The sequence below is a fragment of the Anguilla rostrata genome, chromosome 13 (genome assembly GCF_018555375.3).
Source record: "Anguilla rostrata isolate EN2019 chromosome 13, ASM1855537v3, whole genome shotgun sequence".
In the NCBI taxonomy this organism is placed as follows: domain Eukaryota; kingdom Metazoa; phylum Chordata; class Actinopteri; order Anguilliformes; family Anguillidae; genus Anguilla; species Anguilla rostrata.
In genome coordinates this window covers 8,417,400-8,429,189 of record NC_057945.1, presented here as the reverse complement: position 1 = coordinate 8,429,189, position 11,790 = coordinate 8,417,400, and the positions used below count along the sequence as shown (strand labels likewise).

The 11,790-nt window shown below is 42.1% G+C and overlaps 1 protein-coding gene, 1 long non-coding RNA gene and 1 other non-coding gene across 3 annotated transcripts; 2 read left to right on the top strand and 1 right to left on the bottom strand.

The window, feature by feature from the left end:
- The first annotated feature begins 1,666 nt into the window (after positions 1–1,666).
- Positions 1,667–5,824, top strand: ndnl2 (necdin-like 2). The gene is made up of 10 exons (XM_064305171.1): positions 1,667–1,855; positions 2,601–2,711; positions 3,089–3,152; positions 3,261–3,340; positions 3,596–3,690; positions 4,023–4,102; positions 4,322–4,364; positions 4,619–4,681; positions 5,228–5,342; positions 5,505–5,824. Exons 1-10 carry the CDS (start codon positions 1,799–1,801, stop codon positions 5,589–5,591), a joined length of 795 nt encoding a protein of 264 aa, XP_064161241.1. The 5' UTR covers positions 1,667–1,798; the 3' UTR covers positions 5,592–5,824.
- LOC135238670 (small nucleolar RNA SNORA11) lies at positions 4,940–5,064 on the top strand. The gene has a single exon (XR_010325181.1). It is a non-coding gene; the product is annotated as a small nucleolar RNA SNORA11 (small nucleolar RNA).
- A 709-nt stretch (positions 5,825–6,533) lies between the features above and the next one.
- LOC135237764 (uncharacterized) lies at positions 6,534–11,574 on the bottom strand. The gene is made up of 2 exons (XR_010324910.1): positions 11,509–11,574; positions 6,534–10,214 (listed from the first exon to the last, which is right to left on the bottom strand). It is a non-coding gene; the product is annotated as an uncharacterized LOC135237764 (long non-coding RNA).
- Positions 11,575–11,790: the final 216 nt, after the last annotated feature.

Sequence of the window (11,790 nt, the reverse complement as noted above, 5' to 3'; positions counted from 1 at the left end):
GAGGGATCGAAACGTTTTCTGTTTTGCACAATAAAGGTGTGTGTCGAAGCTCACTAGCGTTGCCAGAAAAATATTAATAGTTCCAGTTTGTAGGGCTAATGGACTCGCTCTCAAGTTCTTCAACTCTAAATTAGTTATTGACTGCTGTCCTCTGCTGGCCCTCAGAAGAAACGCACGCGCCATTTCAATTAATTATTTATTTATTTATTTATTTATTTATTTATTTATTTATTTATTTATTTATTTATTTGTTTGTTTGTTTGTTTGTTTATTTATTTGATATTTATTTTATATGATCAAGGGACAGTGTTCATGCGTATACAACGGAATATTAACAATGATAAGATGATATATGAAATTGATAGCATTGGAACTTTGATTGGAGGTATGTGTTTCAGTCAGAAGAGCTTTTTGGCCAGTGGCGAGCCAGTGGTGAGCTTGATGTCAGTACAATGATACTTGTGTTGGAAATAATGTTCTACTTTAGGATAACTATTTGATAGGAGATCTTTGATGTTAGGGGGTTGTTTTGCACCTGTAAGTCATGGGGCTCTTGTTAAGGTCAATGGAATCCTGAATTCCAGCAAGGAGCAAGACATTCAGACTAATATCACAATAAATATATGCACGTAAGTCATGCATTTGTATTCGCATCATCATGCACCGACTGCTAGCTGCTTGGGGTAATAGCTAACACATGCACTAGAGAACATAAGAAACATGCTACAGTTGATCACTGAGTAGAAAATGCAAGCTTCACAACTTGTTTTATAGTAATAACAGCTATAGTGCTGTGCTGTATATTTATAGTATAGTGCTGTAAGTTTTTTTTTTTTTAATTAAAAGCATTATCTTATTTCGTTAATATATAACACATGCAAAGAAAATTATATGCACGCGTATCGAGTGAGAAGCATTTGACAAATGAACACACTGAAGGAGTAGCACGGCCGGGTTCATTTTTTGCTGGGAAGGGGGTCGAACCTAAGAGTTTGGGACTGTTTCTTATGGGAAGTTGCAATCAAAGTAATATTATAAAATAATAACTAGAAAAGACGTAATAAAAATACATTTCTATCAGTTAATCTAGATAACTGGCAAGTAGGGTGACTACAAGACTTAATTTTAAGGTGGCATCTGCAACCCGGCTACGCGACTCGCTTGCATCATAGCTAAATCACTCTATATAAGAGCGTCTGTGAACTGAATGCACTTACTTTAACTCAGTTGGTCCGAAGTTAGCCACGGTGTAATACACTGGCATTTGACACTTATACCTTGCAGTATAATAACGTGAGCAATCAAAACAGACAGCACATTGTCTTCATCGTCAATTCATAGCTTTTTAACTCAAGTACCAACATCAGATGCTAGACTAGTGGTGATGAATGGAATGATCAGCAGTTGTGCGCAATGACTAGAATGCACCACATGCTCTCACCTGCTGTTCTTCTGACCCCGAGGAAAACTATGAAAGCGCATAGGCACATATGTATAATTATATGTGGTTAAACATTTTCTATTTAAACCAAAATATTATAATATGAATACAGTTCGAATATTGGTTTTAAACAGTTTAAGTCCGCTGCTTTTATTTTGATAATAAATAGACGAAAACACACCGGTAGTTTCTACCGGAAGTGACTTAAATACCGGAAGTTTACCTTTTTCCAGTTAAACGCGGTATTATATGTAAAGCTGTCCATGTTGGTACGACAGAGCCGTGTAAGAACTTTAGTCATTTTATTTGGTTCTATACCTAACCATCTTATCTCCAAAAAGCAAACCAAAAGTCACCATGTCTCAGAAGAGGAAGGCGCCAGCCATCCCGAATTCCCAAACGAGATATTCCAGGGTAAGCATCCAAGCGCACTACCGTTCTTACTATTTATTTGGTTCCATGCGAAATATTACAATTGCTTTAGCATTTAAAAAGCTGTAGTCCTTTTCAATGAAATGCACATATGAATATATTAACAGAACACAACACCTTACCATCGGAGGCTCAGACTGCTGTGCTTACGGAGTTGTAATTTAGCTTTAACATAAGCAATTCAAAGTTATTAAACATTGAAAATGGCGTAACAAGACATCAATCGACGGATGCATTAAACACTTTTCTTGACAATTCGGTTGATTCTAAGAGTCTCATTCGAATTAACCACATTTCACTGATGGCATGTTTTAATCATGCCAATCACAAATCGGTGAATTTCGTGGGACCGCGAAGCGACATTTTCTGTGGGGCAAAGTTAGATTTTTGGAGACTTCATTCGCGCATTTGTCAGACTTTTCAGAGGTAACACGAGGAAATTTCTGACCATGTAAACCAATCCTGCCCCATAAATGTATGCTGACCGCTACCAAGTTTCCACATTAATGGAAGAACTGTTTGCAGACATAAATTTATGAAGTACAATATAAGTATTTTTATTTTTATAACAAAATATTTTAACATTGTTAAGTAGTAGAGAGTTTAGAGTCTCTGTATAGATTTACGTGTTTGGCTGGTAAAAATTAATAAATGAGTGATTCAAATTACTATGATTAGGCTACTTTCGACTGTGACATTTTTAGTTAACTAAATTCCTGACCCTTAGGCCTCCCAGGTGCTAGATGATTCGGGGGAGGACTACTCTTTCACTCAGCCCTCCTCATCACAGGTCCAGAGGGGCCTGGACCACCTAACTCCTGCACAGGTGGACCAAAAGGTACCCCCTCCTTCCTTTACAGCACTTTCAATTTTCTTCTTTGGTACATTTAAGGTCAGTTTGAAGGAGCCTTCTGCCACGTGCTGTGTATGAAACAGAAACAGTGTACCCGAATCGTTAAACCTGTATCACCTAAATAATTAATTAACAGAAGTGTTAATATCAGAATTGAGTGTCCTAACCTGTTATAATGTGCCCCACATGCACACACATTTGTCACCATTTCCCTTTAAATACAATCCCATTCGTTTTTTGTGGGCTGGTCTTCCTTAAATATAATCCCGGTCACTGTGTATCCCGGTCCTCCCTAAATATAATCTCAGTCTTGTATTATGTGGCGATATTCCCATTGTATTGCGATTGCGCTTGCTTTTCAGATGGCAGAGGTGGTGCAGTTCATTCTTATCAAGGATCAGAAGAAAATTCCAATAAAGAGAGCAGGTCTGTACTTGATTTCAAAGCACTGCGATATCACTAGTAACTGTTTTTCCAATTGCCAATTCAAATTATGTTGCCAAATGACTTTCTATTTTGTCTCTCTCACTGAAGACATTGTGAAACACGTGATGAAGGAGTATAGGAACATCTACTCTGAGGTTATGAAGCGGGTCACCAAAACATTTGAACGGGTGCGTCTGTATTATAAAACGCTAGCATTTATTTGTCAGGTATTAAATGCTAACAGATGTTTGTGAGATATGAAATGGTAATATACATCAGATATAAAATTCTAACAGATATGTTAGTTATACAATGCCAACCTATATTTCTCAGATCTAAAATGCTAACAGATATTTGTATGATATAAAATGCTGACATGCTGGTCAGATATTAAATGCTGATACATACTTGTCAGATATTTTAAAAAATTATTATTTGCCTAGGTGTTTGGACTAACGTTGCTGGAGATTGATACAAAGAATCACCTGTATATCCTCATAAACAAACTGGAGACTGTTCCGGCAGATGTATGCAGCGCGTGAGTCTACTGAATTTATACAAATGATACACACATCTAATTTAATTCAAATGCTGCAACCATACCTGATTTAATATAAATGCTGCACACACACCTGATTTAATACAAATTCTACACACCCACCTGATATAATACAAGTGCTACACACGCACTGGATTTAATTTGGCCATTTTACTGACAAATGCCACGTAGCTGGTTTAAGCAGTTCGATCCACAGTAACCCGTTTCATCTTTTACCCCTACTTTCATCCACTTTATATGCTGAGAGTTGTGCTGTTGAACAGTCCTATTTATGTGTGTGTGTGTGTGTGTGCGCCCGCGTGCGTGTGTAGGAACCCAGGTAACCCCAGGACCGGCCTGCTCTTCGTCATTCTGAGCATCATCTTCATGAAGGGAGGAGTCGTCAAGGAGTGTGAGTGTTCTTCCCATCTCAAAGAGCCATTACCCAACACTGCAGCAGCATGTGTTTGTATTTTACCAAGTAAAGGTCAGCAACTGTATGGCAAATATAACCTATTCTGGAGTGCAGTTACTGTTGATTGTGATGCGTATAGATGAGTATGCGATGTGTGTGTCTGTGTCTGTGTCTGTGTGAGGCCAGTGTGTTACTGTCCCATTTTTCTTTCTGTAGCTGTGGTATGGAACACACTGAAGAAGCTGAGGGTAGAGCCAGGGTAAGTGTGTAAGGAACTGCCTGGCATTAACCACTGCCTGTTAGACCAGCGCTAATGCTAATTCAGTACTGCCTGTGTGAACTGCACTAACACTAAAGCAGTACGATCTGTTTGAAACAGCGCTAACGCTAATGTACAACCGCCCAATGTTAATGCCAACCGCTCTAACCTACCATCGGGCCTACAAACTCATGGTGTGCTGTTTCAGTAAAATCTGTGTAAGTGACTGAGGTCCGTTACTGCATTTCTCACAGGGAGAGGCATGAATACTTTGGAGATGTGAAGAAGCTGATCACAGAGGAGTTTGTCAGGCAGAAGTGAGTCTTCCAGCTTAAATGAAATCATCATTAGCAGCATTCCCCTAATGCCTGGTGAGGCATTGAGAAGTACTTACGCTGTTGTTATGCTAATGTATGATAGAGGCATTGGGTAGAATGAATCCTCTTATAGCGCTAATGTTTATATCCAGAGGTGTCAAGTGCGACCCCCCACACCCAGACTGCCCGGTGGCTCAGTGTGTTAACGCAGAGGGCTGGAGAGCAGGAGGTCAAGGGTTCGAATCTCTGCCAGGGCTACTGGTGTGATCAGAGCAGGTTCCTCTCAGACTATAGGACAACCTGTTTATACCACACCACAGAGTAACATGGAGTCTGTCACTCAAAGTAACAGTCTGTCACTCAGAGTAACAGTCTCCACACAGTCATCATTGAATTTTGCTGTAATTTTGTCGGGGCAAATTTTGTAGTAATGTTCTATGATGTCAAAACTCAAAATAATTGTCTACGCTTCCTATAGTGCCACAGGAATATGAAGTTGTTCGTGTGTAGCAGGAACTGTAATGTGAGGGTATTTGTTTCTGGCAGGAACCTGGAGTATGTGCGCATCCCTCACACAGACCCTCCAGAGCACGAATTCCGCTGGGGACTGCGGGCAGAGAAGGAGGTGTCCAAGATAAAGATGCTGCAGTTTGTGAGCCAGGTGAGGAGGGTGTGTGTGTGTGTGTGTGTGTGTGTGTGAGAGAGAGAGAGAGAGAGAGAGAGAGAGTGAGAGGCTGTGAAATTGAGTGAGTGAAAGTGAGTCTGAAAGTTAAGTGTGAGTGAGTGAAAATGAGGGAGTCTGATCCCTTTTTTCTGCTTGCAGCTGCATGATCAGGATCCACAGAGCTGGTCTCAGCAGTACAGAGAGGCTACAGCAGACCCCAACAACCTTAGACCCCAAAATGTGTAGCACAGCGAAGCTATACTTTTTATAAACAATACTCACAACCCTCCTGTTTATAAACTGTTCACAGGCCTGTTGTTTATAAGCATGGTCATTTTCTGAAAAGGTTCATAATGTTGCAATGTCATGGGTTTGTCATGCTTTTACATTAGTAAAAGCTAGTAAAAGGCGATACTGCCCTGTATGTGTATGTAATTTAATTTTTTTACTTGCCTGAAATAAATGGGTCTTCCATGTTTCATGCCGTGTGAGTTTACATTGAAACCGATGTCATCCTCAGCTGTTTTCAGAGTTGGATGTCAATCCCAGCATACCCTTTGATTTTCTATTTTTGACTGTGTGTGTGTGTGTGTGTGTGTGTGTGTGTGTGTGTGTGTGTCTCCCCACTTACACTATTACACGTGATTGTGTGTGTGCCTGTCTGCCCTGGTTCCAGCACACCCGATCACATCCTCTATATTGGAGGCGCTCTTCTGAGCCATGTCCGTCCAACCACACAAGGACAGGAACAGTTTTTATCCCAGAAGTCTTTTTAACATCCCAGGACACTCCCATATCACCACCCCCCACCTTGACCCTACTGGCTGCCCATAACCACACACTTGCCAAGCTACCATGGGAGCTGCCCCGTCGTGCATTAAAGAGATCATCAGACTGCACACACCATCCGGACCCTTCCATTCAGAAACCCTGGGAGCTCTGGCTCCTCCCTCTCTCTGAGCATCACTTCCTGGTCACGTCTGCAGTCTATTCTGACCCCTCAGTGGAGGAATGATCTCCCCGCTGCAGACAGAACAGCAGTCAGAATTTGCTCTCATTCCTATAATGTTGTTCAGAGCTGTTGTCAAGTTGCTACTAGGTCTGGTATCACTGTATGTCATTGAAATTAAGTGTTAACGGAAATATTTCACAAAATGTTTATCTTATATTGTAAAACCTTGTGTATAATACAGGATTTGTAGACTTTTATTTTCTTAAATGGAAGTGCATTTAATACACCAGTAGAAGTTATCATCAGAACTTTGTTGCACAATCAGAGTACACACAATGCTCAGAGTACAACAAGACCACACACACTATGTCTCTACACTAGGAGCACAGACCACACACACACACCATGTCTACACTATAAGCACAGACCACACACACACACACCATGTCTCTTCACTAGGAGCACAGACCACACACACACACCATGTCTCTACACTAGGAGCACAGACCACACACACACACACCATGTTTCTACACTAGGAACACAGACCACACACACACACCATGTCTGTACACTAGGAGCACAGACCACACACACACCATGTCTCTACACTAGGAGCACAGACCACACACACACACACACCAGAATCTTGATCCCAGCACATTCTGCATACATTGTCGTACTTTGTTTCTCCCTGCATTTGGCAATAGGCTATTGATAAAATCCGTAGGCCTATACTAATAAACACCATAGGTTACGTTAAGGTTGACTGTTGCCATCCAAAACTGCTGAAAAACACGGTTAGCACTAAAAACAAGAAAATGGAGGAAGTCACAGAATCCGTGGCACCTGCAACTTCCGTGACAAGCACCCAGTCTTATTGATTAGTACACCTATATCCCAATAAAATCATGAAAACCCCATGAAAATCTTTATGAAATTATTATTGTTATATATATTATATTATTTTTCTCATCATTAGGCTATATTATTGGGGGTGTTATTTGGCCTGTTTTGTAATATCCCTCCCGTAAATTACACCTTTGGACCACACACACACACACACACCACGTTTCTACACTAGGAGCACAGAACACACCTCAGAGATCTACATTAAATGCACTGGCCATACAGTCTGGTTCTCGTGTACAGTCATAAGAACAGGTTCTGCAATCAGGGCACAGTCAGAACGGGTTCTAGAGACTTTGGTACAGTTAGAATGGGTTCTGTGGTGACGGGTACAGTCATAACAGGTTCTATGGTCATAGGTACAATCAGAACGGGTCCTGTGGTCTTGGGCACAGTCAGAACTGGTTCAACGGTAAGGAGTACAGTCAGAACAGGTTCTGTAGTCTCAGGTTCAGTCAGGAGGGGTCCTGTGGTCTTGGGCACAGTCAGAACAGGTTTTGTGGTCAGGGGCACACTTAGAACAGGTTCTGCAGTCTTTGGTACAGTCAGAATATGTTCTGTGGTCAGGAGTTCAGTCAGAACGGGTCTTGTCATCTTAAGTACAGCCAGAATGGATTCTGTTGTCAGGGATACAGTCGGAATGGGTTCTGTGCTTAGGAGTGCAGTCAGAATGGGTGCTGTGGCAAGGGGTACAGTCAGAACAGGTTCAGTGGTCAGGGGTACTTTCAGATTGAGTTTTGCAGTCTTTGATACAGTCAGAATGGCTTCTGTGGTCTTTAGTACAGTCGGAACGGATTCTCCAGACTTTGGTACAGTCGGAACCAGTTCTGTGATCTTGGGTACGGTCAAAATGGGTTCTGCGGTCAGGGGTAGTGTCAGAATTTGCTCTGCAGTCTCAGTTACAGCTAGAATAGCTTCTGCAGTGTAGGGACAATGGAGCTACTTTCTATACTTTCCACAGGAAACACAAGTGACATCTACAACACCACCCTCAGTGTGACATCTAGTTATAGTGAGCCAATTCTCTCACCCTGGAAACACACAACAACTTATAAAACTGGGTACAACCCATTACCTTTTCTCTTGGCCTTTTGTCCTTTTGTCGTCCTCTCATTCCAGGCGCTTGGACATTGTCGTTGGTCCTCCCACAACTCTGTGGAGCTTCTATAAGCCCATCTCCAAAGCTCCCACAACTTGGTGGAGCTCTCCTAAATTCCAAGGTTTACAGAAAGCCCAGGATTGCTGTTATTACCCTGGAGACTTATCTGAACAAACATTAAAGTCACTGTCCACGGCAAATAGGTGCTGCTGACTTAGCTCGCCTTACACTGACTTAGTCTACTTCAACCCACGTGGAACCTAGCGTACTCCCAGTGCTGCGATTGCTCACCACAAGAAACTGAAGCAAAACCAACTTTTTCTAAGCAGCAAAACAAACTTTTTCCAAGCAGAAAAAGGACATCTTCAGACGACCGAACAAGACAAAACCTCCACCATTGGAAACCTCCACAGTTCCCAACTCCACAGTTGTGTTCTCCCAAAAGCCCACAGGGACCAGGTACAACACGTGGAAGAATCTCCATAAGACTCACTAAACATCCCAGGCAGTAGCTGCAGTTTAGCTTAGTCTTAACTAAGATTAATGTGATTTTTTTTGTTCCTATTTGTCTGATCACCTGAATGAATTGTTAGCTGTGCAATTACTTGAATCGGCTCACTGTCTACACATAGTGTAACCACACGTGGTCTGTCTTTCCTTCCAGCTAACTCTCCAACTCGAACTCTAACGATCTAACAATCTTAATACTACCAGTAGTCAGTGAATAACCAGCTATTAGTTATTGTTGCGCTTATAAGTTGAAGCTATGCTTCGCTCTCACTTGCAGCCAAATTAGGTTCTTCAGACATGGATACCACTACACAAACGCAAGCAACAAGCTAAATTTGTTTTCTCCTTTGTTAAAATAACACAAGTACACGCACATGCATGTACAGGCACACAAGTGTACACTAACACTCACACTCCTACACTCATACAAACTCTCATACTTCCTGTAGCTTCCCCAGTTATATTAGCTTGTGTATGTTCTGTATTTTTGTACGTTCGTTTAATAAATTACTAAAACTGGTGTCAGAAGTACAGTCAGAATGTGTTCTGAAGCTTCGGGTAGAGCTAGAATGGGTTTTGGGCCAGAGGTACTGTCAGAATGTGTTCTGAGGTCTCGAATAGAGTTCGAACAGGTTCCAGGCCAGAGGTACAGTCAGAATGTGTTCTGAGGCTTTGGGTAGAGCCAGAAGGGTTTCCATGCCAGAGATACAGTCAGAATGTGTTCTGAGGCTTTGGGTAGAGCCAGAAGGGATTCCAGGCCAGAGGTACAGTCAGAATGTGTTCTGAGGCTTTGGGTAGAGCCAGGAGGGTTTCCAGGCCAGAGATACAGTCAGAATGTGTTCTGAGGCTTTTGGTAGAGCTAGAAGAGGTTCCAGGGCAGAGGGTGGGGAAGTGTCTGCTGGGATGAATCCTGGGAATTCTGTCTTCCACTTCACCGGACACAGAAAGCAGTGATTCCTTGAGCTGTCCTGTACAGTTCACAAGGCTTCATAAGGCTTCTTATTGTGCTTGCAGCTTCACTGACTGCCACGGCATCAGCCAGCATGCGGGAAGTTCCTTTCGGAGTCGATGTAACCAGCATGAACAGTACATTTCCTGGCTTTCCAAATATGAAAGAGTTCCCTGAAACACACCTCCAGCACCTTCTCCAGGCACACATGCGCACACACGCATACGCACACGCTCGCACACACACACACACAGCTACTTTAAGGTAAAACAACATACATTGCCGCTGTCATACATTTACAAAAGATGGCATAAAGCAACTCCGACATAAATCTGAAACCGCAGGGCACTGTGGACACTGCAGGTGCTGCATCTCTTCCGCCCGCTCCATTCAAAAGTGGTCTGGGACGGTCAGTAAGGCGTCTTCTGTGTCTCTGGTCACAGACACATTCTGCAAGAAACAAAACAGATCCGGAAGGATCCCTCACACCAGGGACGAGGGAGGAGAGCCACGTCCACTTACTGATTCATGATCTTACTTTCTTACTAATTTAAATTAGCCCCCTCCCACACCACATTATAGCTAAATCTACAGATAATCTCATAATTAACAGCTGATAACTAATCTACAATGGGCTAAACTACGAGAGACATTAAAAACGAATGTATAAAGACATTAGTTAATTTAGCCATGGTCGCTTACTCAGCTGTGAGTGAACTGCTCCTGTTAATCTAAACTAAATGACATATCAGTTTTTATTTCCCAGTGAAATTTTTTATTAGCCACAGCAATGTTAATCTACTGAACTATTCTTTGTGCTACCTTGTTAGTTCACTGTGCAGTTGTTTAATGGGTAGTTCTAGTCTTGTGCGTGTTTGATGTAATTAGTACTGTTTAAGTTTGTTACAGTTTGACTAATTAACTGGCCGTGTTTCCATATCAGTGAGGTTTCAGTTACCACAGAAGTGGAGTTTATTAAGCCAATTGTGCTGCTGAGCAAATGAGTGATGTCAGCTGTTTTATTCAGTTAGCTGTTAGTAGTGCTGTTTCAGTAATCTGTTAAAGAATTGCATACAGACTAAGACAGGGGAGTATAGAGAGAGGACCAATGTAGCACCATGTAAATGCTGTATTTTATGCATTATTGTTATGATGTCTATTATTATGTGTTATGGTATTAAGGTGCATAATATTATGGTCGTATGTTGGTAAGTTGGAAAGTTAACTTGTGTTTAATATTGTATTGAACTTACGCACATAGTTATTAGCCAGGTCTGGCACTGTTGCTGTCATATCCCTGGTCAATACACATGTGGATAAGAATTACATTCTGGATAAGAGTGCCAGCAAAATTAATGTAGAAAAGGAGGGAAAAAATCCTCCATAAATGCATGAAGCTTGCTAATCATGCTCTACAGGATGAGTCACTGGAGTGCAGCCCTGAATCAGCCCAACTGACTGACTGACTGACTGACTAAGTGACTGACTGGCTGACTGACTGAGTGACTGTCTGACTGGCTTTTGTATTCTGCTCAAATCTCTGGTCTGTGTCTAAATAACAGCAAGCTGTAAAAAAATAAACGTGTGTGTGTGTGAGAGAGAGAGAGAGAAAGTGTGTGTGTGGGTGTGAGAGAGAGAGAGAGAGAGAGAGAGACAGTGTGTGTGTGTGCATGCGTGCATACATGCATGCGTGAGTGTGTACATGAGTGTGTGTGTTTTTATGTGTGTGTGAATCTCTGCTTACCACAGGCTTCTCTCTGTGTGTGTTCACTGCTTCAACATTCAAGCAAAAGGATTCCACTTTGCAGCCTGTAACAGAAAGAGTGGGATGTGACAGGACTGAGTGGCAGGGTCATGTGACAGAAATGCAATGCATGGTTAGGGGCAGGTCATGGGCAGGTGCATGCAGGATCATGTGGCAAGGTAGATGTGGCACAGAGTGTCGGGTACTATGTAGCCCAAGGCCACTGTGACATGGTTGGAGGGCATTGGGTAGGGCAGGGCTAGTGGGCAGCAATATGCTGAC

What these genes read in the sequence shown, in the direction of transcription:
- ndnl2 (XM_064305171.1), top strand. Translation starts at nt 1,799, where the DNA reads ATGTCTCAGAAGAGGAAGGCGCCAGCCATCCCGAATTCCCAAACGAGA. An exon ending in CCCAAACGAGATATTCCAGG is followed by an intron (nt 1,856 to 2,600) that starts GTAAGCATCCAA and finishes CCTGACCCTTAG; the next exon opens with GCCTCCCAGGTGCTAGATGA. An exon ending in CTGCACAGGTGGACCAAAAG is followed by an intron (nt 2,712 to 3,088) that starts GTACCCCCTCCT and finishes CTTGCTTTTCAG; the next exon opens with ATGGCAGAGGTGGTGCAGTT.